The sequence below is a fragment of the Desmodus rotundus genome, chromosome 9 (assembly GCF_022682495.2).
Source record: "Desmodus rotundus isolate HL8 chromosome 9, HLdesRot8A.1, whole genome shotgun sequence".
NCBI lineage: Eukaryota > Metazoa > Chordata > Mammalia > Chiroptera > Phyllostomidae > Desmodus > Desmodus rotundus.
The window spans coordinates 104445946-104473847 of NC_071395.1; the positions used below are offsets into that span (position 1 = coordinate 104445946).

The following is a 27902-nucleotide window of genomic DNA, read 5'->3' on the forward strand; positions in this document are numbered from 1 at the left end:
TCACCCCCGCACAAGGATGGGACTCCATGATAATCCTCCAACATGTCAGGGAAGAGATGCTGACATCCCCTTTGGTGGTACAAGGGAAGCCCTCTCCTCACACAGCCCCTCTCAAAAACCCCTCTTACTCCACTTTCTTTTGCTCTCTGTTTCTTCTCCCCGATAGAGGCTGAGCTCCCACCTCTGCTCTCTCAGGCCTAAACCCCAGCCTCTTCAGCGTGCTGGCTCGTCTGCCTGGGGAAGGGGTCTGGCTGGAGAGGAGACGGGCAGGTGGAAGCCAGTCAGGCAAAGTGGCATGGCACTGCAGCAGCAGCAGAAAAAGAGCTAGGCTGGAATGGGGGCTTGGGGTGGGGTAAGAAGCTGTGAGGAACAGGGTTTGGAGTAACCACGGGGACAGAGACATTCCTTATCTAAGCTAGAAAGAAGTGTTTAAAAAAAGGGATGAGAGTCTAGACCCAGAAACACTGAAATATTTGGTAAGCATGTAAGACACAGAGGGAAACTGAGTCATTCCCCTCCCCTAATGGAATATTTTCCTTTGGAAGCTGGCCTGGGTATCCCCACTCTGAGGAGTTAATTGGCAGCAGGTGGATGGGGAAAGAAAGCGTCCTTCCCACACACCCATACACAGCTGGCTCCAAACCAGTTCCCTGCCCCCACTCGTACCCGCATCAAAATCCATGTTTTCCATGTAGCTGGGAGGAGGGGATGGGGAGAGACCTACGTGGCGGGCCTACCTCGGGACAGCTCCTGGATCCCCCACTGTTCTCTGTCTCTATCTTCCCATTGACTTTACGAGGGGTCCAGAAAAAGACCAACCAAAAACAGAAAAAGGCAAGAATTGGAACCATCCTCCAAGCAGTGTCCTCTCACACCCTGAAGGAGGCCTTCCCTCTCCACACTCAGTGCAGAGGAGAGAGGTGCTAGGCGGGACGGGGGCAGGGAACGACGGCCAGCCTGCCAGCCCTCTGCACCGCCCCCCCCATCCAGGCCCTAAGAGCCACTCTGTACCCTTGGCCTCCACACCAGCCTTTCACTGAAGGGGGAGGCTGCGCTATAGGAAGACCCAAACTCCGTGGTAAAGGGGGCTGCCCCTACTCCTCCTCTTCTGTCTCCTGGCAAAGGCTAGATGAGGGCTGTCCGTATGGGAGTGAAACCAGAAGCCGGAAACTTTAGGGGACCCAATACCTGGCACATATTAAGTGCTCAAAAAATGTATCAAATGCATGAATAAAAAGCAGGAGAAACTCTGCAAAACAACCTGGAGAAGGTGTAAACTGGTTTTTTCACTTCTTGCCTGAGCTCAGCCTAGGCAAGGCCCAGCCTAGCCTGAGTCCCTTCCCTGGCTCCCTTGTTTGTGACCCATCACCAGGGCACCTGATGGGACAAAGGTGATTGATTGACAGGGGCGTATTAAGTCCCCACTTCACCTTTAGCAGTGCACTTGTTTGCTCATTTCCCGGTCTCTCATCTCCGCTGCTTGATCTCCAACTCCCATAAACCGTCCCTGCTTCCTTTCCTTTATTTTCACCATCTTTTCTTGATTGAAAGATCACTAAGGGGGAAGAAACACCTGGGTTTGAGGTTCTTTTAGCTGGTGGTCTTTCCAGAACTCCCCAAAAGTGGGGTTGCATCTGTAGAGTCGGGGGGTCTCTGCTGGACACCTCATCACTTGCTGCCATCACCTGGGAAGTCAAGATGAGGTGGGGGGAATGCTGAGGCCCAGGCCACAGAGCCCTTTCCAGGGCAGGCTGGTAGAGGGTCCGTCCCCTGTTCCCCCAAATACCCTGGGGCTTCTAGCCAGGGTGGAGGATGATGTGTGGGGGTTTTGACTTCACGGCTTTTGGGGGAAGCTCTTCAGAAAGAGATCTGGATCCCTGGTTTCTAGGGGTGGGACCCTCAAGAAATCTTGGGGTGCTTCCTAGCAACAGTCTGGGAGGGAGGGAAGCAAGAAGGAAAAGAGGGAGGGGCCTGGGCACAGCTGCTGCCATGGGAGCCCAGAGAACAGGCTGTTCTTGCTGCCTCCATGGCAACCAAAATCTAAGAGGGAGGGGGCTGTCAGGCACATCCCCTTGGAGGGTCTCTATCCTTCATCACTGTGCCCCACCCTCCTGCTCTCCCCCGTCTCAGCCCTGAAGCAGAGGTGGGGGATGGGAAGAGACAGCCGGGTGGGGTTTCATGGCAGGTAGAGAACAGGAGCTGGAGATGAAATGACTGAGAAGAGCTAGAAGCTTCCAGAACTGGGGGTGGGCAGGGTGAGAGGGGCGGAAAGGGCAATGACACAACACAAGGGCCGGGGCTCTAAGCCCAGACCGGGGCTAGGCCCTGGCATCTGGCAAGATGCCTGCTTTGGAGGCAGGGTGCCCTTCATTTCGACCTTGCCCAGGTCTGTCAGCAGCCCATAGTGGGAGCCGAGGGAAGGGGGAGAGGTAAGGAGGAGGAGGAATGGTGAACTGTGTCTTTGAGTTCAAGGTGCGCCACTCTGCCCCTGAGTGGGGGAAAGGTGGGTCAGGAGGCACTTCACTTTCTATAGCTCTGGGTCTAGGATTTCAAAAAGTCTTCCCCACCCAACATCTTTGAGGCCTTTCATCACAGAGAGATGTGACGGGGAAGTCAGAATGGGGGAGAGACAAAACCACAGCCTTTCCATCTTCCCCCTTCATCCTGCCGCCCTTCCCTAATCCAGATGACTGCTAGACCTCTCCCCGCCTCCTGGTTCTTCCTGACTGATGCAGAGTGTAGACGGGCCGTCTCATAAATGTACCCCGTGCTCAGGGATTCTCGCCCAAGGCCTCGGGCAGCCCTGCGCCAAGAGACTATTTCTGTACAGGGGAGAGCATGCACCCTGAACAATGCACACGCAGCCTTGCTCCTAAGAATTTCAGCCAAACCTGATCACTGAGGAGGTGGCATCGATGTCACACAGCCACCCTCAGCACACCGAACCCTGCCCTGCCTCTGCACGACACAGCCTCCTGCCCCACAGTGCAGCTGTTGCACGGCCACTGTGAGCCCGAGCCCAACCCACAGGTTCACTTACTGCATGCTGACTCTGCACTCTGCAGCCCCGGTTCCCCACTGCAGCCGCCACTGCTTACTGCACGCCGCAGGCTCCCTTCACCCACTGCACACCCTCCTCACCACCTCTCCACTCTGCAGCCCCCGGGCTTCATCCCAGTTGCCCTTCTGCTCTCCATGGCCCCAGTGGGCCCTGAGACAGCACCCTCCCCTCCCCCACGCACTGCAACCCCCAGAGCCCCCGTGAGAGCAGTGGCTGCAGCAGAGCTGAGGGTGCAGGTGGCTGAGACCGAGATGGGCCAGGACTGCCCACCCCAGGCTGTTGGTCAGAACCCCACAGTGGGCAAGTGATTTTCTTTTCAGAGTAAACTGGGAGATTAGCACAACAGCTCTCCTTGACACACACACACGCACACACCTCCAAGGGCTGACAGTGGAGATAATGCCCCGCCCTGAAAGCCGTGGGAAGGCTGTGGCCCCCGCTGGTAAAACTGGGCTAATGACATCAGGGGAACCGGTGGGGCCAGAGGGGGTGCTGGGGTAATTAGGGCTCTGCCTGGCGCTGGGAGATCCCGAGATGAAAGGGGCTCTGGCGTCACTGGGCTGGTTTATGTCCATGAATGCAGGTGTGTGTGCATGGACGGTGGGCTAGGCGGTGCAGACCTCTCCTGGGGGGAAGGGGGTCCATTTTCGTGCTGCCCGCCCTGCTCCTTAGATGGGCCCTGGCACCATTTGGACTTTGGTAGGGGCAAACACAGGAGGGCATACCCCCTCTGTGAAACCGAGAGTCGGGGGTGTAGGGCAAGCCTTGTCCCTTCCCCAGCTCAGCAAGGGGGACCAGATTGCTGAAGAAATGGCTGGTGACAGTGAATAGAAAGAACCTACATTGGAAGAGGGTGACATTTGAAAGGGGAGACAGTGGATCTTAGAAATGAGAGGGGAAGGGACGTAATGGGAAATAAAACTCCGAAAGGATTAAAAACATAAGGCGATCGAAGTTGAAATGACCTCAGAGGCCACCTGCCCAACCCTCGCATTTTAAGGTTGAAGAACCTCTGCCCCGAGAGCGGGGGTGATTTGCTCAAGGTCACACGGTGAGCTACTGGCAGAGAAGGACCCGAATGCGGAGACAAACTCTAAACATCCAGGGGTTTGGTATTTAATCTTTCTCGCTACTTAATAGGGTGCAGGAGGCCCGTCGCTATTCCCATTTCCATCCCCACAATGCAAACCCCCAAACCTCCCATTCTTTCAGCAAGCAAAGACTATTTTTTAAATGACATTTCTTTGAAAATATGTCACCAAGTTCCACTCCTGCCGGAGACGCCTGGAGTGGGGAGGGCGAGTCCAAGCGGGATGGGGGCGGGGGCGGCGAGGGGCGGCCGGGCGGCTAGCTGGCCCGGGTCCCGGGGCGCGGCGGGGAGCGGGGGCCGCGGGCCGGCGGCAGCGAGGCGGCCTGCAGGGAGCAGCCGCGAGCCGGCCGGGCGCGCCGAGTGAGAGCCCCAGCCGGAGCGGGGCGGGGAAGGGAGGAGCCAAGAGCGGCCGCCGCCTCTGCCGGAGGAGCCGCGGGGCCGCCACACTCGCCCCCCGCCCCCCCGCGCTCACTCGCACTCACACCCGGGCGCAGGAGGCGGGCGGCCCGGGCCCCACCGGCCCCCCATGGACGCCCCCCGCACGGGGCGCTGAGACCCCGCGTAGCTGCCCAGCCCAGTCCAGCGCACCACGCCGAGGTAAGGGGGAGGGAGCGAGGGGGCATTAATATGCAAATACCTTGCGATTGATTATGCAAAGCCGTGGGGCTCTCTCGCCAGCTCCCCGGCGGTCTGGGGGCGCCCGGGAGGGTACCCGCCGTCAGCCTCTGCCTGCCCCGACGCCCCGGCGACCCTGTCACAGCCCCGGAGCTTGCAACTTACGCCCTTGGGAAGGGAGGTGTTGCTAGGAGGTCGGTGGGCCCCGGGGTTTGCCAGCGGAGATGGCGTCCAGGCCTCCCCCTCGAGGGCCCGCCTGGCCTCTGTCCGGCCCGTCTGCTGCGCATTCCCGGGCCCGGCCCCGCTGCCCGCCGCCCGAGCGCCCCCGCCCGCAGCGCCGCGGTTTGTTTACTTACGGTGCGCTGGAGGCCTGCCCCCCAGCCCCCACCCCTAGCCTCCGAGGCCGAGGCCCAGTGGCCTTTGCAAAGCTGCCTCCAGCTGCGGAGGGCAGTGTGAGGAGGGTGGGGAGCGTGCTTGCACGGGCCCCGGGAGAGGGAAGTCCCCCCCCAACTTCACCCGCCTCCCCAATTGAGCATGGCTCTCTGGTTGCAATACTCCTAATTGCAAAAACGTGGCTGGGGGTGGGGGGAGTGTATTTGAGGGTCCCTAGATGATTAGGACGGTTGCAAGCTGGGGTGGTTGGGGAAGAGAGGGAGGAATGGACCTGTGTTGTGCGTGCCCCCTTTTTTTCCCTCCCCTTGCAACGTGTCTCCTCTGGTGCCCCTTCTCTGCCTGGAGCCCTGCCTTGTCCGGTGTGAAAGGAAGGCCTGGGAAGGGGGGAATGATAGGAGCAATGGAGAGAGCCACCGTTTCCAGGGTGGAGGTCCCAGAAAGAAAGCCAGGGGGATGGGAACCCACTCTTCAATGATGGCTCTGGCCCCAGGCGGGGGAAGGAATGAACGGGGCTGTTGTCCAAGATGAGGGGAAAAGCAAATGTGACATGCAGACACCGAGATATGCCCACACAGACAGCCACATGCACAGCCAGGGACACCCAGGCAGACTCAAGGACAGGAGCTGCTGGACACACCCACACGGGGACAAGGGGAGAGGCAGGCTGCTGCTGCACGGGGGAGCTCAGAGGGGTGGGACACACCCACGAGAGACTGACCCACGCACATACCCACGAACAGGGTCACACGGAGATGCTTCCACACACGGGGGCAATGAGGAGTTGCTGTCACCCACACAGAGAAAGTCACTATCGCACGCATGCATGAACACAGGGCAATTGCACACAGCCGCACATTACAAAAGACCCTGTCACTCACAGGCACACACGTGCTCACTTGAGCCCAGTCACACAGGCATCATCACCTGCCTGCCGTGAGGTGGCCGTCACTCAGCCAAACGCAAACGCGGTTACACATCAACACATGTGTACACAGCTTAGCAACAAGTATTTTCTTGGACTCCTACTGTGGATCACTGAGGTTCTGTCTACAACAAAAATCCTGCTCCCAAGAAGATTAAATTTGTTCGTGTGATAAGACTTCCCTGCGTAATGGTGCCAGGCATGCATTCATGATAACGTTCTAGGTCTCTGTGGCTTCTCTTCCCACCGTACTAGATGGTGAGCTTGAGACCTGGCACAGTCACTCCAAGAGCTCTGGGTCCCACCCAGAGCCTAGCACAGGAAGTGCTCCGTAAATACTTGTTTGTTAATTGATTGACTGTGGGAACTCCAGACACAGGTGCACTCCTTTGCACACAGTCCCAGGGACTCAGGTGCAGAAGGCTCAGGTCCACACCGGCAGCTGTGTCTAGACAGCCCCAGACACACGTACACTACAGCTGTGCAGTCAGGCACACCCCTAGATGCACACACAGTCGTGGACTTTTTCCCTTAAGCTTCCTTCTATCTTCTTCCTTAAGGCTCAGCTTTTTCTTTCTTTCTTTTTTTTTTTTTTTTCAGGGAAACTAGAGCAAAGAGAGTAGGGGCAGGGGGGTTCCAGAGGGCCGAGTCATGGGCCTGAAGTGGAGTCCAGTAACTTCCAGCAGCTGGGATTATCCTGGCTGCTGGGGGAAGCGGGTGTAGGGTCCCTATCCCCACCCTCAAAGCAAATGGGAGGCGGGAATCTAGCTGCCCCTGCTGGGATCCTTTGTCTGAGCCTTTCCTGGGGCAGTTCACTCACCCTCAGCTGAGTTCCTGCCTCTCACCCTGAGTCTGGCCCCTTTTTCCACCTCTGCCCTCCTGTCTAAACTTGGAAGCTTTCCTTGGGAGGCTGTGTGCTGGTGAGTGTCTGGGTGAGTGATGTGTATTTTTGACTTGGAATTTCTCTCGAACGCTGTCTCTCTGTTGCTCTGTCTTGCTGTGTCTGATTCGCTCTCCTTGTTTCTCTGCCAGACTCTAACTCTCACCCTGTCACTACCCCCGTCTGTCTACCCCTGTTCTTGTCTGTTTCTGCCACAACCTCCTTTCTCAGAGCTGGGAACTGGCAGTGATGTTCTTCATAGTTTTCCGGTTGTTAATACTCAAACCCCGCCCCTCAGTCCCTGCCTGCCCTGCCTCTGGGGTCATGGAGAGGTTGGGGTGGGGGGTGGGGGGCTCAGCTGGCCGCTCAGGACATCCTGCACTTCCTTAATGCTGCAGCTGCAGGCCCGAGAGTTTTGGGGGCTGGGAATGGGGGCTAGGGAAGGGGGTCACCTACTACCCATGCTGACCTCTCAGGCTGGCAGGCTTAGCCAAGAGACACCAGATAGGTGGAAGCCCTAGGTGTGCACGTCATAGCAACCGAGCTCCAACCACGCCAGTGAGGAGCTCCCCCACCACACTCCTCCCCTGGAAGAGACTCAGCCCCATGGGCAGTGTAAGGAGTTGGCAGGACCCACAGTGGCCATTCTCCACACCCGTGAGAGATGTCCAACAGCTGTGTCCTCTTTGCCCAGCCTCAGAGACTGTTTCGGAGGGTACAGCTGCCCAGACTACGTGCAGGGCTGAGAGAGGCCCTCTCCCATGAGTGCAGTCTCCAGCCCAGGGTGGCAGAATGGGCAACTCTTCCAGAGAGTGAATCTGAACAGGGGATACCAAGCATTTCTGCCTTGCTCCCCTCTAGCTGTGGCCTGTCTGGGTGAGGAAGACCTGGTAGTGATTATATTATAGAGAATCCATGGGCTGCTACAGAAGGGGAAACTGAGGCTAGGTCACAGGGAACACATCATTGGACAAAAGACCAAGGTATCATTCCTCTAGCAGGTTATGGTTAAGAGCATGGGCTTTTTCTGGAGCCAGGTTGCCTGGGTTTGAATCCCAGCAATACCACTTGCTGTTCGTACGACCTCAGGCAAGCAATTTAACCTTTCTCTTGCATTATCTGTAAATTGGGGATGATAATACATACTCCATTCAGCTTTGTGAGGGTCAGAGGATGAGAATATATATATAAGATGCTTTAAAAAGTGCCTGGTGCATGACAAGCACTGTGTGTGTTGGCTGTTCCAGTGAGGAAGACTGTGGGTCTGGGGCCCCCTGGAAGCTTCGTGGAGAACTGGAGCTCCTAGACATCGCAGTGACAGGAATGATATGAGGGGTGGGGGTGGGCATCATGGGTCCCTAATCTCTAGACCCCTCAGCCTTTACATCACCATTTTCTCCTTGACAAGTTTCTGCAACTGGGAGCTCCTCTGAACCTCAGCTTTTAGCTGCTTTTTAAAGGGAGCCCTTGGCATTTCAGCCTGGGACACACCTCCCCAGTCAGGGGCACATGCGTGAATGTTCGGGCATCACTGCGTCTCTGTTGGGACAAGTCTGAACACTGGGAGCACAGGGATGGGTAATAACAAGGAAAGCAGGCTTGCCTCCCTAACCCTTCTCACTTGTAGAGCATAGCACCCTTCCTCCCTCCTGGCGAGCCAGCCACCTAGCTGCCTGCCATTGACCAATCAACCAGGGCCCAGCCCTGGCTGACAGACCCCGGATTCCCCACCTCTGCATGGAGGGGGCAAGAGTGTGAAGGGTGGTGGCACTGAGTAATGATCCATGTGGTAGGCATGGTGGCTTGAGATCCAGGGTCTGTCCTGGGTTGCCTTTTCCCCCTGTGAAGCCGGTGATAAGACTCCTCTCCCCTACAAATCCCTTTTATTTAGCTCCTCCCCTTCAAGGTGCAGCAAGGACAATGGGGGGATGCCCTGTGGTTGGCCACTGGGGAACCAATCTCAATTCTAGTTCTCCTGGCTGCAAAGGTCCTTGGGGGGGCTTTTGCAAATCTTGGGGGAGAGGCAAGCGTGATCACACTAGAAAGAGCACTGGCTGGGAGCTGGCAGCTGGGTGTCTGCCATTCACCAGTTGCTGACTTTGGGCCTGGGTTTTCGTCATTGGGAGACAATGATGCCCACCTCACCCAGACTGAGGGTAAATAACATACCATGGTGTGACACCTGTGTTCAATCTGTGTTGCTTCCTGGCATGGCAAGCAATGCCTGTGGCTTCTCCTCTCTCTTCCCGGGGCCTGGCACGCTCCAGGGTGGGGATACACATGCCGCTGGAACCAGAGACAGCCTCTCACAGAGGCATCTGGGGCTGGTGTGTGGTGGAGAGCATATGGTTTTCAGGCCAATGGTGCTGCCCTCTTCCCTGGCAGGCTGAGGCAGGGCTGCCACGGGGGACCTTACTTTTGTATACCTTTGTGTGAGGCCCTCCAGAGGGAGGGGTCAGAAGTGCTCTGAGTACACAAGGGGAGCAAGATGGAACTTATTGGTCCCCAGAAAATGCTACCGTTGCTCCCCCACGTTGGGGGTGAGCATTCAGCCTGGGGACCAGGGACTGCACTTAAAGATTAGGGCCAAAGGCACAGCCACACCCTCCAGAAGTAGCAAAGTGCAGTATGACTGGACCAAGCCCCCAACCCACCCCCTCTTCCTCCTCCTCTTCTCCTGCAAGGGAGAGATGAGCTCTTGGCTCGGAGAGCCTTAGCTGCCTGTTTCATTTTCTCTTTTACCCAGGCGCGTGGGCGGGGAAAGGGGAACGGGAGGAGGCTTTGGTGGCTATCGGCGTTTTTGTACACATCAGGGAGTGGGCGTGTTGTGCGCGCATCCATGTGTGCGTGTTTTGTGCATGTGTGGGCCGCGGAGAGCTCTGAATATCTGTGGAACGATATGCGGAGCCCGCCGTTCTGCGCATGCGGGGTGAGTGTGTGTGTCTGCACGTGTCCGTGTGTGTGCCAGAGACTCAACTGCATGCAGGCTCGCGCGCGCCTGCACACACACACACTTTTTAGTCTCTCTCCCCATTCCTTCCTTCGCTCTCCTCCTCCCTCTACTTTGGGAGGGAGGAGACCCTCTCTCCCTCCTTTCCCTCTCCCTCCCTCCTTCCTCTCCCTCTCCCACCCTCCCTCCCTCAGTGGGGGCCAGCTTCCACCTCCCTGGGGTGCCTGGGAGAAGAACATCCTTGCCTTTCCCTTCCACCATTTCCTTCCTTCCTGGGCGGTGCTCCCCAGGGCTTGGGGACAATTCCTCTCTATGGCCTCTTCCTCTCTCTTTGGAAGAGGGGAGTGGGGAAAGGAGGACCCCGAGCCCTGTGCCCAGATACCATCTGCAGTGAACATCTTGGCCCCGTGACATTCATGCCTCCAGCCTTCAGCTGCCCCAACACCCAGCTCCGATTACCCCTGGCTGCTGGGGGGAGGGTGGGGAGAATGTGCCATGCCCAGCTGGGGGTGCTCCTAGCTCTGCTCTCTTGGCTACTTGGATTTCCCACCTCCATTCCTCAGGGGAATTGGGTCAGGGGACATGAAGTTCTGTGCGTTGGCAGGAAAGGAGCTGGGCATGGGGGTGTCCTCTAGACCTGGGCAACTACCTGGATGCCTGACTGGAGCTGGCCTGGGGTGGGTGGGAGGAGGGAGAGGAGAGCGGCAGGTGGGTGAGGTTGTGTTGGGGGGAAGCACGGTCTTTGTTGTTAACACTGGGCATCTGGCCCAAGTCAAGGCTGCTGTTTATGTCCTTCTGTCTCTGACCTCCAGGGGGGAGTTTCCTGTTCCATTCTTTGGGGGCAGAGGATCCTTTGTTGATCCAATATCCCCCACCCCCATCTCCCATTCTCTAGCCTCCAGGGTCCCACAGTGGCTTGGAGATCAGGCTTAAGGGTCACTGTCCTTAAGCTTCAGAATCCCATCTCATGGGTGCCCAGAGAGAGCCCACCAAGGAGTGTGGCCTCCCTCCCACCTTCCCTCCCTCTTGCCAAGCTGGTGCCTGTGTCTGTGTACTCCTCTGCCATCTCACACCTGCCAACTAGTACCTTCCTTCCCGCCTTCTCTCTTTCCTGGCACTAGGGTAACAGTGAGCTGGGTGGGGCAGTCCTGCTCAGTCTGTACCTGAGAATAGAAAGGGGGGTTGGGATCTGGGAAGAGAACAAGAGGTCTGAGCCCTGAGGGGCATCTACCCCTCATTGTGGGGGCTTGTGTGGCTGCCGCAGCCTCCACCCTCGCCAGACTCCCAGGGGCTGTTGGTGCCTGTAGCTGCTGGTGGGAGCCCACGCTGGCACCGACGGCGGTGCGTGCACACAGATGCCTGTGTTTGCCTGTGCGTGCTTGTGTGTGTGTTTGGGCTACAGAAGCCACCTGGGCCCCTTTGCATCACCCTTCTCGGCTCCCGGGGTGTGGGATCAGGATATCGATGCCGGATCATTGGGAATGGGGGGGTAGCATCTCCCCCCACCCTAGCAGTAGGCAAAGGGGAAGGGGAGAGGGAGGTGTGAACCTACCCACAGCACTATTAATAGCCCACATGCCAGGCCACCAAGAACCAGCTGTCACCGTGGAAACCAGTTCTACTACCCCCTCCCCCAGCCTCCGTGGGGTGGGACTTAGGCAGGGCATGAAGTAACCCCCCCCACCCATCTTTCTTTGTTACCTTTCTTTCTTTCTTTGTCTCCCCCTCCATTTTTCTCTCCTCCTCCCCTTATCTGTCCTTCTCTCTACCTCACCCTTCTCTCCCCCATCCCTCTCTCCCCATCCCCCGCCCCATCTCATTGCCGCCTTTCTTCCTTTCCTTATACTTCATAGGCATCCCCTGCTCTACCCCCAGTCCTTCCCAGCTCTTTGTTCTTACCCCTCCTCATCTTTCTTCCCATCTTCCCCCCTAATCTCTTTTACCCCTGCCCTCCCCGCTTTTCTCCCCTTTTCTGGGCCCCCTCTCTATGAGTGTGTCTTTCCCTCTGTGGTTGGCAAGGAGGAGGGCTGGGCTTCCTTTAGAGCATTAAGGACAAAGTTTAGGGGCCCTAGACAGGTGGGGCCAAGGGCAAGAGCAGACACCAGGAGAACAGTGTGTCTGGAATTGGGGGCTAGATTCTGGGGGCAAAGGGGTCTGGCAGCCCCAGGAGTCCTTTGGGAAAGTCCCGTGGGTCCGCAGGACTGCGGAGTGGGAGAGTCTGGCAGTGGGAAGCTGGCGTGGTGCCTGTGGATGCCGCATTGGGCGCTTGTCTCTGTCCCCCCATTGCAGAAGCACTTAAGCTTAATGAAATGCTTCCCCCTCCACGGGCACCTTGCCCACACTGCCACCCGGCAGCGCTTATCTGACAAAGAGGGAGTGGGTGGCCAGGCCAGCTGACAGGTGGGTCTCGCTGTCGGACTGTCCAGGACTGTCCAGCCGAGAGTCTCAGAACCCCATAGTTCCACCTGCTCCGCCTCCTTGGGGCTGAGCCTCGCCTCTGCAGGGAATGTGCAAGGAAGGAGCAGGGCGGGGGGAATTAAGCAGGACTCCAGGAGGAGGGGAGAGAGGCTGCCCTTCAGCGTGGGCATGCCTGCCCCACGCCCCCGTCCCTGCTGCCCTTTCTCTGCCCACAGCTAACACAGGCTCACATGGTATGTGCCTCCCCGAATGCTGGCCCTCTGCTTGCTCTGTGTCATCTCAGTGTCCCTAGGGAGCTGACAAGGAATTCCCCGGGGTTCCAGCTTCTTGCTAGGGGCCAGGTGAAGGTGCCCTAAGCAGTGAGGACAGCGTTTTTCTCCTCTGCCCACTGCCAGGGTCCCACTGCCAGTGTAGCCTGGGTTGCACAGACAGGCACTAGGGCACCATTCAGCTCAGCACAGAGATGGGGCAGAGAGGGAGCCTTCCCCTCCCACAGCGGGCACGTGCAAGCCTTTGGTGGTGCCCAGACACATTTGGAGTTGAGGCTGGGCTGGGGAGGGGGAAGGGAAAATAAACATGGTGGCTTAGGTTGGCACTGCCCCAGGTGTGCCCTGTAGCCACTGGCAGTAGCAGGGATGAGGGAGGCGGGGGTCCCCCAGAGCTATGGCCTGGGGCAGGAATCACCCGTGGCATGCGGCTGCTGCTGGTGTCGGGTGCCTGGCCTGGCCCCCAGCTGCTGACACCCATTCGCTCACACCCTGGCCCTCTTCGCCTGCCCCCAGGGACTGCTCCCTGGGGCTGCCCCTCTCTCAGCATGCCCACTCCTGTGCCCGTCTCCTCCCCTCCCCAGGGGCACTTGGGCCTCCTGCTGGCGAGTGGATTTTTCCAGCCTCTGTAAACAAGTGGTGGCAGCGTGCCAGGTGGGCAGGAGACAGGCGGGGGCAGCACCGCAGCCAGGGTGTGCCAAGCACCGAGGCACAGCCTGGGGGGGAGATGGGGAGACACCCAGAGAGAGAGAGAGAGAGACATTCAGATACAGACAGACAGACCCAAGGAAGCCTTGTTGGGCACGGACAGAAGTGGAAGCGGGCAACAGAAAATAGCCCTGTATTGTCCAGCCCAGCCTCACAACTGCCCCGGCCCCCCACCCCGCACTGCTCTGGCTGAGAGCAGCAGGCTCCAGTGCCCAGGCCCTGGGCATCCCCACCCACTCCTACTTCTCCCCCCTCCACCCCTTCAGGCTGGCTACGCCATTATAAATTTATAACAGGAATTTCTCCACAAGCCAAGAAAAACTTGACCTACTTTCTTGAAGGCTCTCTGGGCTAAGGCTCCCCGCTCACACCCCCACCAGTCTCCTGTCCAGCCCCCAGTGCCTAGTCCTGGTCTGTGGGGGTATCAGGGGCTGAATGGGCCACCCTTCTGTCCTCCTGCCACACTCCCTACACTGGGGGCTCACCTGAGTGAGGAGGCCCTGTCCCACTGCCCTGCCCTGCCCAGTGGCCTCACTTATCTCACTGTGCCCCTCCCACCCAGGCTCCTTATCAGTTCTTGGGGGAGGGGGGAGGGCCCAGGGGCGAGGTCTCTGGTGCAGCAGCCTCTCCATGCAAGCTGTGTGTTGGGAGCTGCACCCTTTGCCGCCCCCCCCACCCCGCCCCCAGCACGCCCACACCTGCCTATGTGTTCAGACAGTAAGCTTCAGATCTGGAGCCTGTGGTCAGAGGAGCTGTGTGGAGGGAATGGTGGGCCCCGGTTGGCACCACCCCGGACCCCAGTGGGTGGGACAGGGTTAGCCTTCAAGCCAGGCTGCAAGTCCCTGAGCCACCTGCTCACCAGCTTTGTGAGCCTGAGTGAATGACCAGGCCTTCTGAGACTCGGTTTCTTCGCTTGTAGAGCTCTACTGCCCACATCAGAGGGCACATATTACCTCTTCGGTTGGCGTGGATTAGTTTGCTTTCCCCTTCCCCTTGCCATCCTGGTGGGTGGCAGCCCAGCTAAACCAACTGGGATGTCTGGTCCCCAGACTGAGAAGTGGGATTTGGGACCTTCTAGGGACAGCTCAGGAGCCCTTGGGAGGCTGGGGTTGGAGAGCCATAGCTGGGCCAGCACGGGGGTGGTCAGCTCCCCACGGTCTTGGTGTTTTTCTCCATCAGGGCACTCAGGTGGGCGTTCATGACCCCTGCCTCCATGCCCACACCCCACCCTTCCTTCACGAGTGCCTCCCATGCCTGGGCTAAAAATTGCTCATCTGTGGTCCCCTCTTGCCCTGTGGTATGGTGAATTTCATGAAAACTTGGCTGGATGGGTGGTAACAATCGCTAGTGTTTAATAGACACTTGTTAGGGGGCAGATACTTCATTAAATGTCAGGACTTAGACATGGGGCATGGATGATCTCATTCTTTCCCTCCATCCATTTCCACGTCTGGGGCTTAGGACACGGATCTCCAGTTCTGCCTGCTAAAACCTGTTGATCCGAGGGCTTAGCCTGGTTCTCTTCCTGCACCTGCCCTCCATGCCCACCACCATCTAGTTATGAGCTCCAAGTTGCCACCAAAGGACTCCTATCCACCCACCCCACAATGGTGCCACTTTATCCCTGCCTCTCTGCTCTCTCTGCAGGGACCTCTGGACAGGACAAGACTCTGAAGCTACTCCCTCAGCCCAGGACTTCCCCAGCGTTCCCCCCAGCACTACCACCTGCCACTCCCTGGCCCATCTCACCGCCCACCCCCCCTGGGGTGCAGGGCATGGTGTGAAAGGCCAAGTGCTGAGGCGGGCACCATGGGTGCTGTGCCCTAGGCCTGGGTGGCGGGGGGTGGGCGGCCTGTGGGTGTGCCGGGGGGGCCAGTGTGCCCACCCCAGTCTCTTGGCGTGCTGGAGGGCATCCTGGATGGAATTGAAGTGAATGGAACAGAAGCCAAGCAAGGTGGAGTGTGGGTCAGACCCAGAGGAGAACAGGTAATGGGTCCGGCAACAAGGCCATGTCGACTCCCGGGCGGCAGGTGTAGTCACCTGGCTGGGCAAGAGAGAGCTGAGCTTGGGCCTTTGGGGGAGTGGGTGCAAGGCCAGCAAGCCTGCTGCCTACCTTTGCCCAGGAGATGAGGTCGTGTTCACATGTGACAGAGAATTAGGCACCTGGGTGGAGATAGCCATTTTGGAGCAGAAAAGTGATCCAGAGCAGAGAAATTATCCGAAGCAGGCGTGTGGCCCCTCCCTTGACAGTATTGGGCAGTCCCAAATGCCCCCGGTGTCCCCTCAGCCTCCCTCACCTGAGCCTGTGAAATGCTAACAGTCTTGTCATTTGCCCCCTCTCTCTGCTGACCTGTTCACATCTGACCCCTAGTGTGTAGTCCACAAGCCCTGGTGCATGTGACATGGCTGTGCAGGGTTAGCCTTGAACTGTCCTGTCACATGCACCAGTAACTGTCTGTCACGGCCCATGCTTATATTTGGAACCTTTTGGGAGCCCCACAAGCTCTTCCTTGTTCGTGGGCAAGGGCGGGCACTGCCGTGGGGCTCCTCCCAGGAAGCAGAAGGCATGCCAACTGCAGATTTTGCTCACACGTGGAGGAGGCATCAGCCCTACACACACCGCTAGGAATGGGCTACCCGTGATCTGCATTACAGTCGAGCCCAGAGGGTCTCTACCTCTCCCTCTAACTCCAAGTGGCACGGGACTTTGTGCCAGTTGGCGTGGTGCCCCTGGAGCTGGGTACAGCCTGTGTCTATGGCCAGGGAGAAGGTGGGGGATGGAGTGTTCTGGGGAGCAGAGTGGCCGTTGCCTAGGAGACTAGATCCTGAGCCAGGAGGCCAGAGGCCTGGCCAGGCAAAGCCCTGGGGCCCAAGACTGGGTCTCTGGAGGGGTGGAGAAAGTGGATGGGGCTGACAGTGGGTAGAGCACCTGGAGTTTCCTCTTCCCAAAGCCTCCTCACTCCAGGGGTTACAGGGGGGACTCTGAAAAAGAAGATTGGCGTGTCACTGTGTAGCTCTGACAGTCTCTGTACCTCCTTGCCCAGACTTCTGTGAATCTGGAAGAGTCTGCTTCTAACCAGAGAAAGGCTGGAATCCCAGTTCCGGGTCCCCCAAGAGCTGCAGCCCCTCCCTGTCACCCTCCCCTCCCCTCCCCCATGTCCCTGCGCCACCTTGTGGCTGTCCTTGGGACTGCACCCAGAGGCTGTAAATCTAATAATTGTTGTAGACCGTCAGCTCAACTGGGGCCTAGGTGGCCCAGAGTTCCCCCACACCCGCCCCTCCTGGAGGAGGGAGGGAGGTCTGACTTTCCAAATGTCACAGAAATCATACAGGGGTATTCCCTAGGGAGCGTGGAACACAGAGCTGTCTTTGACTGTGTCCCTGGCCAAGGTCACTGTGTCAGTATGTTGGGAGCTGCATCAGGGGAGGGGCCCTGCAACATGCCACGCGCAGGATGGGTGTGGGAGGTTATACAACCCGTGCATGCATGTGGAAGGCTTACGTAACCTGTGTGTGCTGAGGTTATGTAACATGTATGTGGAGAGGCTGGCAACACGTATGTGCAGTGGCTATGGGTTGCTGATCCCTTGCATGGAGGGACTCAGTGTCCTTGTCCTGGCCCTGATTTGTGCAGCGTCAGCAGGCACAAGTGGGACCTCGGTTTGCTGCTCTGTTAAATGGAGACCGTGGACAGGGTGACTCTGGGAGCCTTTTCCTATTGCCATATTCTTGGCTCTAGGTTCTAGCTGCCAGGCACTGTGTGCTCTCAGTCAGTCACTGTGGCTATTTAGCTTGAATGTGTGACCTGGAAATCAAGCAACATGTTTCCTGGGGGCAGGGGGTGGTATTATTAGGTGTCTGTCCAGAGGGTTGTGTAACACATGGACATATCCTAGAGGTCACATAACACATTTGAGGAGGCCCTGCAAGTTGCATGGTTATGTAGATCCTGATGCTTATTTGCTGTGCTTGGGTTCGTGCTGAAGGCTGCATAGTTTCACATGCAGTGGTCTTGGGTTGCACAACCATGTGTGTGTTCTAAAGGTTATGCCGCTTGAAGCGTGTCCTGAAGACTCTTTCTGCGTGTGTCATGTACTGAAGGCTTGAATATGTGGCTATCTTGTACATTACGGGTGTTTAAGGTTTTATAATGCTTGGTGTGTGTGTGTGTGTGTGTGTGTGTTGGGGCCCTAGAACATGCTTGTGCCCCAGCCAAGCCCTGTATCTCTCTCTCTGAAGCTTCTAGATAGCTGGACCCTTCTTAGCGTTGTCAGCTGACCTGGGGGTGGGAGGTAGAATGAGGACATGAAATGCAGGGAGTCAGGCCTGGGGGCTTGTGTAAGCTTATTGATGAGAAGGGAGCTGCCCAGAGACTGCTCTACAATTCTGCCCACTTTGCCCCCATCCAGTGCCAGGTCGCCAGATGGAAAGCGAAAAAGAAAGAACGGCCAATGTTCCCTGAAAACCAGCATGTCAGGTGAGCCTGGCTACCTGTGCCCTTCCTCCCTGCCCTGAACCCCACCAAACCAGACCATGGCTGTCCTGGAGCCTGGGCATGTACCAGCAGCTCCTGTGTCGGACAGGAAGAGCCTCCTAGAGGGCTTGGGATGGACTTGTCTGAAGGTGAGATGGGTGAGATGGGCGTGGCCCAGCCTTGATGAAGGATTAGGTCAGAAGGGGCCTCTTCCCTTCTCCCATAACCCCCTTGCTTGAGATCCCCACCCCCACCCCAGAATCAGGGCCTGAGCTAAAGGGCTGAGGGACTGTATTCCCCTGAGCTGAGCTGCTGACATTTGCTCTTCCATATTCTTAGGGAAGGGGATGGACAAGATAACCTCTGATGTGTCTCTAGGATTCTACCCTGCAGGGAAGCTGGGCTAGGGGATGGGCCAGGAAGGACAAGTTGGGGGCTGCAGAGAGTGTAGAAGCCTCTCTGCTGGGAGCCCAAGCCATGCCTGCCTGCCTGCCTCCCTTCCTCCCTCCCAGGGTATATCCCTAGTTACCTGGACAAAGACGAGCAGTGTGTCGTGTGTGGGGACAAGGCAACCGGTTATCACTACCGCTGCATCACTTGTGAGGGCTGCAAGGTATGGACCAGCCAGCTCCTGCCCCTCCCCCACCACCTGAGCCCCCATCTTACTCCTTTTTTAAGGTCCTCAGTACTGAGCACAACAGATGGCCCTAGAAACATGTAACCTAAAGCCCACCTGTTACATCACCATTTCTCTTCTCTTGTTCATTCGTCCGTTCATTCATTTGTTCATTCATAATCCCTGTTCTGCCCCTTATAGTTAAGATGGCTAATCTCTCCGAGCCTTGGTTTCTTCATCTATAAAATGGGGATGATCATGCTACCCACCTCATAGAGTTGTTGGGAGAATTAAGTGAGATCATTCACATAGACTATTTAAAACAGTGATAGCCCTGGCCAGGCAGCTCAGTTGGTTAGAGAGTCATCCCGGACACACCAAGGTTCCGGGTTCAATCCCCAGTCAGGGCACATACAAGAATCAACCATTTGCCCTGGCTGGTGTGGTTCAGTGGACTAAGTGCTGGCCTGAGAACTGAAAGGTTACAGGTTCGATTCCCTGTCAGGGCACATGCCTGGGTTTTAGGCCAAGTACCCAGTTGCGGGTGCGTGGGAGGCAACCACACATCGATGTTTCTCTCCCTCTCACCCTCCCTTCCCCTCTCTCTGAAAATAAATAAATAAAAATCTTTTTAAAAATTTAAAACAAAAGAAAAAAAGAAGCAACCAATGAATGCATAAATAAGTGGAACAACAAATCTATGTTTCCCTCTTTCTCCCTTTCTCTCTAAAATTAATAAATAAAAATACTGCACTAAAAACATAAAAAATAAAACAATGACAGACACAAAAGGAGCACCCAGTCGACGCCAGCCATCACCCACCCGCTCGGTGTGCTAGGCATGCGGGGTACAGTGTGTGTTCTGTCCTGCCACCGCCCGCAGCCCACTGCTGAGACAGACGTCTACTGAAACCAGTATCGGTGCTTTTCAAAATGTGGTCATGGACCACCTGCAGTGCTAGTTGCATGCACATCCCTAGACCTCATCCCGGCCCCAGCAGAACCTTTTGTGGTGGAGCCCAGGGATCTGCCTTGGGACAAGTTCCCCAGTTGCTTTCACTGCACCTGAAAGGGTGAGAACCAGTGCAGGGTGGGGGTGGGGTACGTGGGGGGGGGCCCAGAGAGGAAGAGGGTGGCAGGGTCTCCCTAGGCAGAGGGGACAAGGTCATAGACTTGGGGAGACTTAATTAGGTTTCACTTTGGATATTTCAACCTGTGTGGTTTTTCTGCGATCATCACCTCCTGCAAATGTAACTTTCCAAGAAACAGAAATATTTAAAACTATGTTAAGGGGCCCTGGCCGGGTAGCTCTGTTGGTTAGAATGTTGTCTAGATGCACCAAGGTTGCGGATTCAATGCCCAGTCAGGGCACATGCAAGAAACAACCAATGAATGCACAAAGAAGGGGAACAACAAATCGATGTTTCTCTCTCTCCCTCCATCCCCCCTAAAAAAATATATATGTAAAGACTTCAAGTTCTTTTCTTTCTTGGTGTCAACCAGACCAAGACCACTAGGGATTTAGAGTCCCATAGCAGTGTCCCTGGAAGCAATACAGGCAGCGTAGCACAGACCAGGAAGCCTCACCCTCAAGGACGTCTGAGTTTCAGAGGGGCCTCTCCAAAGGACAGAGATGCCTGACCCCACCCCTAGAGAGTCTGATGTTGTAGGCCCAGGAATCTGTACTTTTGGGAAGCGCCCTAGGTGATTCCCAGAATCTGAGAGCTCAGGCCTTGGTGTTCTATACCTCAGGACCAGTTCTGGCTCTGATGCCCACTTAGCCATTTGGGCAATTTAAGCAAATTGGGCAAATTAGTAAATCTCTCCAATTTTTAGTTTTCTAGTCAGCAGAATGGAGATAGGGACCGCCTCCTACCTCATGGGGCTCACACAAGTGTTAGATGTGCTGATGCCTCAAAGAAGAGGCTCATCAGTGCCTGGCACACAGTGAGCATTCGATGTGATGTATAGAACTGAAAATTTGGTTTTAGAGCTACTAGAATTCATACACAATGCCTTATTTTGACTTTTTGACCACCCGCCCCCCCCCCCCCCACCTCATTTCGTAAACTCCACCTGCATGGGCAGCAGGCAGCATGTATGAGAATGGTTTTGGGTCAGTGTGGCTTCAGAGTCATTTAGCAAGATGGAAATCAGGTACTAATTGGACTTGCGGGGCTGCTATTCCTCAGGCTTCACAGGACCCCACCCCGTCCCGGGCCCAGGCCTCCATCCTTCACTCATCCTCCCCACCTCTGCCACTATCCTCACCCCTGTACCCCTACCCCTTAGCAGCTTGGGGGAGCTGAGGGCATGTGTTCCTAATGTCCTCCTAAGTCCTGGCGGAGCCCAGTGGCCCTGGGCCTGCTGTGGCAGGAGTATCCAGGCTCCTTCACTGACCCCCACCCCCCAGTGAACTGCCTGGTGAATTCAGGAAGGGGGGGGGGGCATGATCACAACACGCTCCCTCTCCCCCCACCCCAGGGCTTCTTTCGCCGCACAATTCAGAAGAACCTGCATCCCACCTACTCCTGCAAATATGACAGCTGCTGTGTCATCGATAAGATCACCCGCAACCAGTGCCAGCTGTGCCGCTTTAAGAAGTGCATCTCCGTGGGCATGGCCATGGACTGTAAGGGGGGGGTGCGGGGAGCGTCAGGCCAGGTGGCCGGGGTGGGGGCGAGTTCAGATACGGCCGCTCCCTTCCAGAGTACCCTCAGGGCCCACAGGGCAGAGTGGCAGTGCAGGTCCGGCTGATGGCAGAATGGATGTTCAGGATCTTGGTCCCTGCTGCCCTCATCCCTGGGGAAAGGAAAGAGGATTCCTCTCTGGGTTCTGCACGGGAGCCCCAGTGCTTACCTGCCTTCCACCACTCCAGGCCTCAGAGAGGGTTGGGTAGAAAGAAGTCTCGAGCACCCCACCCTAGCACAGTGTTCCTAACTACCAGAGGGGACACCCCACTTCTGGGTGAGAGAGGACGTCTTTTATTGCCTAGGGATTGGGTGGCGGGGGCTTCTAGTAACTGCTATCACCATAACCCTTTGGACCAGAACCTGCTCTGCCTCTGGATCAGCCCAAAGTGGAGTCGATATCCCAGTGATTATTGTGATGCAGGTCGTGCCCCCCAGCTGCTAGGTGATTCGGAGGTCGCTCAGCCCCTCTGGCCCTCAGCTTCCCCGACCTGCACAGTGGGAAGGGTAGTTTTGGAGAGGGTTGTAGAGAGTGCCACGCGAAGGGCACACGTCCTCCTGTTGTTGACAGTGGTTCTAGATGACTCGAAGCGGGTGGCCAAGCGCAAGCTGATCGAGCAGAACCGGGAGCGGCGGCGGAAGGAGGAGATGATTCGATCACTGCAGCAGCGACCAGAGCCCACTCCCGAAGAGTGGGATCTGATCCATGTTGCCACAGAGGCCCATCGCAGCACAAATGCCCAGGGCAGCCATTGGAAGCAGAGGCGGAAATTCCTGGTAAGGAGGGAGAGGGGTGGGGGTGAGCGGCAGCCAGATGCCAGGGAGAGGTGAGCAAGCCCAGAGTCTTGCCTCCTCCAGGAAGCCCTCTTAGTTTAATCTAACCCAAAGCTGATACTCCTCACACCTTGGTGGTTTTGATTTGTACACCTGTACATGTGTCCGTGCTGTCTGGGTCCTGCCTACTCCATCCAATTGGAAGCTACGTGAGGACAGGGACTTGCCTTCCTCATTGAATTTCCCACAGGGGTGACCTCTCCTCTTTCTCCTGTGCCCAGTGACTGGGAGGAGAGGGGGAGGACACAGTCACGTAACAATATTCTGGGTGCCGGGCATTGTGTGAGGCCCTGGCAAAACTGAGTGGGTGCCAGGTGAATGGTCAGTGACGGACAGTTGGTTGTCTACAGTGGGGGAAGGCAGGGCACTGGTGTGTGGTTCCTGGTGGAGTGTGCCAGCGGGTGGGAATCGTGTGCTGCTAAACACACGGCTCTGATACCAAGCAGTTGTGTGTGTAACGGTCAGGAATCAGACTGCCTGGTTCTGCAACTTACTAGTCCTGTGACCTTAGGCTTGTTAGTTAGCTGCCCTATGCCTCAGTTTCCTCACCTGTGAAATGGAGATAATTATAATATCTTTCTTATGGGGTTGTGATGATGATTAAATGAGATAATATATGTAAAACGTGTAACCTAAGGCCTGGCCACATATTGAATACTCAGTAAATATAGCTTCTATTATTACGACATTACTTCTGCTACCGTTACGATCATTGTTCTATTAGCAGGCTTGGAGCTCTGGCTCTGGTCTGTTCTCTGCCCCAAGGTAAAGGAGAAGCCTTAGGCCTGGGATTTAGCAGTCCCAGGTACAGTCGGCCTCTCTTCCCCAAGCTGCCTTGGAGCTCCCCCTGGTGGGCAGGGACCCTTAGAGATGGAAAGGGGTCTGCAGCCCCAGCTGACCTCCGTCTCTCCGCTAGCCGGATGACATTGGCCAGTCACCCATCGTCTCCATGCCGGACGGAGACAAGGTGGACCTAGAGGCCTTCAGCGAGTTTACCAAGATCATCACCCCGGCCATCACTCGTGTGGTGGACTTTGCCAAAAAACTGCCCATGTTCTCCGAGGTGAGTGGCAGGTGGGCGGGGAGCCTTGGCGACACCCTGGAGGGGACCCGGGACCAGCTCCCCGGGCTGCTCAGCTCTAGTGCGTGCTCATCTGAGTGTCTCCAGGCATGGAGCAAGTCCTGTAGGTCAGCACACACCCAGCACACACACTCGCACACTCACTCTGACCTAGGTGATCCCTCAGGAACCAGCAGGCTGCAAGGGCCCAGTCTCCGCAGCGCCTCCCAGGCCCTCCCAGCCCCTCTCCCCCACAAGTCTACCTGTCCATCCCAACTCTAGGCAGCCTAGAAGCTCTCATCTTAAAGAGCACTAACGGGGGACAGGCTGCCATTCCAACTGTGTGACCTTGGCTGTGTTACCAACTCCCTTGTGTCTTGGTTTCCTCATCTGCAGTAGGGATGGAGAGAATGATAGGAAAACTACAAGATTTCATGAAATAGGGCATGTCTGTGGCCCAACACAAGGTTAGCTCTTCTGAGTACATGTTACTAGCCCAGGCCAGTGGGGACCTCACATCTCCCAGGGGGCACCCACAGGGGACACCCTCGGGGAGGGGCATGCTGAGTGTTCCCGTGGCCCTGCCGCTCCACAGCTGCCTTGTGAAGACCAGATCATCCTCCTGAAGGGGTGCTGTATGGAGATCATGTCCCTGCGGGCTGCTGTCCGCTATGACCCTGAGAGCGACACCCTGACGCTGAGCGGGGAGATGGCCGTCAAGCGGGAGCAGCTCAAGAATGGCGGCCTGGGCGTAGTCTCTGACGCCATCTTTGAATTGGGCAAGTCACTCTCTGCCTTTAACCTGGATGACACAGAAGTGGCTCTACTGCAGGCTGTGCTGCTAATGTCAACAGGTACTTGCTGGTTGGATGGGAGGGCTGTTCTCCTCCTCCATCCTTAATCCTAGTCCCTCTCTGCCCTACACCCCCCAAGTCCACCCCTGTGTCCCACAAGCTTACCTCTGTCGTCAGGCCATCTTTGTCATCTGGGCCCATCCCCTGTCCCCTGCTCCATCACACACACACACACACACACACACACACACACACACACACACACACACTCTCTCTCTCTCTCTCTCTCTCTCTCTCTCTCTCTCTCTCTCTCTCTCTCTCTCTCTGTATTCCCCGGCCCCATCTCCTGCCCCCAGATCCCTCTCCTGATCTTTTCCTGTCTTTGCCCCATCCCCTCTCTCCCTGCCCCCTTCTATCCTCTCTCTACACTTATTCCCACCCCGCCTCTCTGACCACCAACCCTTCTCTCTGCCCCCAGTCCCATCCTGTCTCAGAGTTTTCTCTCCTCTCACCGCTCTGTCCCTCTGTCCTCTTCGCTTACCCCTCCATCCCTCCTCCCCTCGTCTCCCTCCCACTGCTGTGGAGTTGTTCCTCCTACACGAGCCCCCCACAGAGTGCTTTTCTCCACCCACTGCCCCTCCTCTCTCCCCTGTCCTCCGTTACCCACCTACCCTCATGTCTCTCCTGTCCTGCAGACCGCTCGGGCCTGCTGTGTGTGGACAAGATCGAGAAGAGTCAGGAGGCGTACCTGCTGGCGTTTGAGCACTACGTCAACCACCGCAAACACAACATTCCGCACTTCTGGCCCAAGCTGCTGATGAAGGTGACTGACCTCCGCATGATCGGGGCCTGCCACGCCAGCCGCTTCCTCCACATGAAAGTCGAGTGCCCCACCGAACTCTTCCCCCCACTCTTCCTCGAGGTCTTTGAGGATCAGGAAGTCTAAAGCCTCAGATGGCCAGAGGGTGTGCGGAGCTGGTGGGGAGGAGCCTGGAGAGAAGGGGCAGAGCTGGGGGCTGAGGGAGACCCCCACACCTCTTCTCTCCTTCTTCTCATCCTCGGATAGATTCAGCTCCCACACACACCCGCACCACCCCGTCCCTCCTCAGCACCTCCGGCCCTGGGACAGGGCAAACAAATGAACTTGCTATGGGAAGGACAGTGTGGGAGGCTGGGAGGGGCTGTGTCCTGCAGTTCCCAGGACCCTGCCCTCTGAGAAGGTAGGGGAAAGGAGGGAGAATTAAGAGGGGACAAGCCATCCTGACTGTAGGGGACAGGAGTGTGGGGTGGGGGAAAATACCCTCAACTCACCCCCTATACACACACACGAGAGTCCCCTGTCCAGTTCCTTGGCCTAGATTCCCCCTTCAGGCTACAGGCTAAGGGCCTCTCTGCTTCCCCAGATGCCTGGGTGCAAAGAAGGGCTTGGCTTGGCTCCTACCCGGAGGTTAAAAATTATAGTCATTCTAACTGCACTTTGAAAACCAGGCAAGGGGAGAAGATAAATGAAGAAAAACTAGACAGAGAGAAAAAGAAAAAAAGAGAGAGCGAGCGATTGATAGAGAGAGAGAGAGATAATATTAAGTTATTAACTGAGGCTGGCCAGAGGGGAGGACCCCCCTACCACCCCCATGCACTTTGAGAGCTGCCCCTCCTCACCCCCAATCAGAGAGAACTGCCCCCCCACCCCCATACAAGGTCCCTAAGGGTAGGGCTGCCGATCAGAGCTGTGAGTTAACACAACAGGGTCCTGGCCACCCCCCTTGCCTTGCCCCTCCCTCTGTGCCCCTTTGGCACCCCCACCCCAGTGCTCCCTCTGCTCTCTGCCACTCGTGCCCGCTGAGTTCCATCTACCTCTCACGCTGGATGCCAGCTGGCCCCTCACCAGCCTGCCCTGCTGCCTGCACAGCTCCCCTTTCAAGTGCCCAGCCCCAGGGGCCTCTCCCTGTCCCCACACCCCCGCCCCCCACTCCTTCCACACCTTGGCACCCACACAGGAAAAACTGTGGCTCAAGCTCCCACCCTCCTCACATCCCGCAGTACTAGCTACAATCCAGATGCTGCTGCCCGAGGGGCGAGGAGGGGGTGTGCTCGAGCTTCTCCCAGAGCCTCCACCCTCTTAGGACTCTGTCTCCCATATGTCTTCTGGGCTCTCTCTAACCTCTGCCCTCCTCCTTTCCTATTCCCATTTCAACGCACTAACCCAGACTCTGGGCAGACGGGCAGGCAGGCACCAAGGAATGGGGCACTTAGATTAATAGCACTTAGCTGGGGCTCCGGGGGAGGGGGTGGTTGGTGCTCCTCCTTTTTTTTCTTTGAAGCTCTTTAGGCCAGGCGCCCCTCTGCCCCTGGGACCCCTTTCCCCTCTTCTTTTCTCTAATTCAGGGACTTTGGCTTGAGCCACCTCCCACCTTCCTGGTGAGAAGTGGTCTGTTGGTCTGCATTTGGGTGGCTGCTCTCCTCCTCCTCCCTTTGGCCGTCACCCACTCTGCATGGGAGAGGGACAGAAGAGGTAGCTCTCCCGTGGGTGGGGCAAGGGGGGGTTAGGAGGGACAGAGCAGACCAGAGGGCCCTGGGCTCAGGGCTGTATGTCGGCAGGGATGGATGGGTGGACATAGATGCCCCCGGAAGCCATGGGGAATGGGGCGGGTGGGAGGGGTGCCAGGGCTTCCCGCGCTTTGCACTATTGGGGCAAACATGTCTTAAGCAGTGGGGAACCTGCCATCCCACCCGGACCCTCAGCCTGCCACGGCCCCCAACACATACACGCAGGCAACGCTGTGCTGCCCATCAGGGCCCGTCCTTTCCCTGCTGTTCAGGTGTTCCCACGGAGGGGAGGGCCTGGTAGAGCATCCACTGTCACCGTTGTGTGTGCCCGCCCCATGCCCTTGGTCAGGTGGGCTGCACATGCTGTCTTTGTCTCTCCCTCTCTCTCTCCCGGGGCTCTGATTCCTGTATTCCTCCTGTCCTATGGGCAAGCCCTCTTGTACCCTCTTCCTACCCCTGGGGGCCCAGTGGAATTCCTGACCTGTCTTTTGTCTCCTCCATCCTTCCAGCCCCACCTCTACCCCTTAATCCCCTTTCTCAGCCATGGACATGGTGGAGAAAAGGCCTGGAAGAGGCTTGGCCTCTTACAGGCACTTGGAATCCCCACACCCCTCCCCGATCATATGAGCTGTGATTCCCTACTCCTCCCCTGACCCCTCCCCCGCACTCGCAGTGATGTGGGGTGTATGTGTGCATTTCTCTGCGTGAATGTGTGAGCGAGTACACGTGGTGGGGGAGGAGCTGGGGGGACTCAGGAATGCCATGAACCTGCTCTAGAGAGGCAGCTGTCCCAGTCCCTGCTTTGGAAGTCGGGGACAGGGCCCTCTCCTGGGGGCCATTGGTGCTAATGAGGGGGATGCCCTTGACGTGGGTGCTTAGCATGTCTCCCCCAGTATTGGCCCGGGGCACTAGGGCAGGCAGGGTGGGGCAGCAGGTGCAGTATTGGTGGGAGGAGGGACTGCTGAGAATAGGATGAGGGGTCCAGGCCAGGACAAGGGGGTGCCAGAGCCATGACCACTACCCCGCCCCCACCACCCACCTCTCCATCTCAGTATTCCCCGTCCTATCACTCATAACACACATACCTCATCCAGCCTCCTCCCTGCTTAGACTTGGGGAGGGTGGGGGTGGAGGAGCCCCTACCCCTTCTCCTAGTTGTGGGTCTACAGGGCTGGGAGAGGGCAGGGCATGTGACACAGACACCGTCCATGAGGGGGACAGTAATTCCTGCCCTGGGAAACTCCTGGGTGGGGGAGGGGGACACTTCCCTGGAGGCGCTACTGAATGTATGAGAAGCTGGTGCTGGGGTGGGGGGAGGGGGGTTGTGGCCAGAAACAGGGAAGGAGGTAGGTCCCTTCCCCGGGGGCGGGGCCAGCAGGAGTGACTTGGGGGGCTCCTACTCCCGCCCCACGTTGACAATCAGTATGTCTGTTATGTGCGATTTTTCATCCCGTTGTGTTTTGGGTCAGGATTTTAAAGAAAGATATTTTTATGGTAATTGTTGCTCGTCTATTTTACTATATATTTATGTAATAAATATATGATGAAAATAACCCCCTTGGGCACCCCCTTAGACTTGCGTGC

General features: G+C 57.0%; 2 protein-coding genes across 5 annotated transcripts in view; one reads left to right on the forward strand and one right to left on the reverse strand.

Annotated features, from left to right (window-relative positions):
* Positions 1-5137, reverse strand: part of MED24 (mediator complex subunit 24) — a 29971-nt gene extending 24834 nt beyond the window's left edge. The window contains exon 1 of one of the 4 annotated variants that reach the window (XM_071219380.1): positions 5123-5137. The gene's annotated coding sequence lies outside the window, so the exon portion shown is untranslated. Of the gene's footprint in view, positions 1-4788; positions 5086-5122 lie in introns of those variants that run through there. The other 3 variants (XM_053912128.2, XM_053912127.2, XM_053912132.2) reach the window with 3 other exon arrangements.
* On the forward strand, positions 4549-27871 carry THRA (thyroid hormone receptor alpha). The gene is made up of 9 exons (XM_024572886.3): positions 4549-4748; positions 14951-15289; positions 17713-17780; positions 18290-18390; positions 20878-21025; positions 21655-21860; positions 22834-22980; positions 23573-23831; positions 24467-27871. The coding sequence occupies exons 2-9, from the start codon at positions 15237-15239 to the stop codon at positions 24715-24717; spliced, it is 1233 nt and encodes a 410-aa protein (XP_024428654.1). The 5' UTR covers positions 4549-4748; positions 14951-15236; the 3' UTR covers positions 24718-27871.
* Positions 27872-27902: the final 31 nt, after the last annotated feature.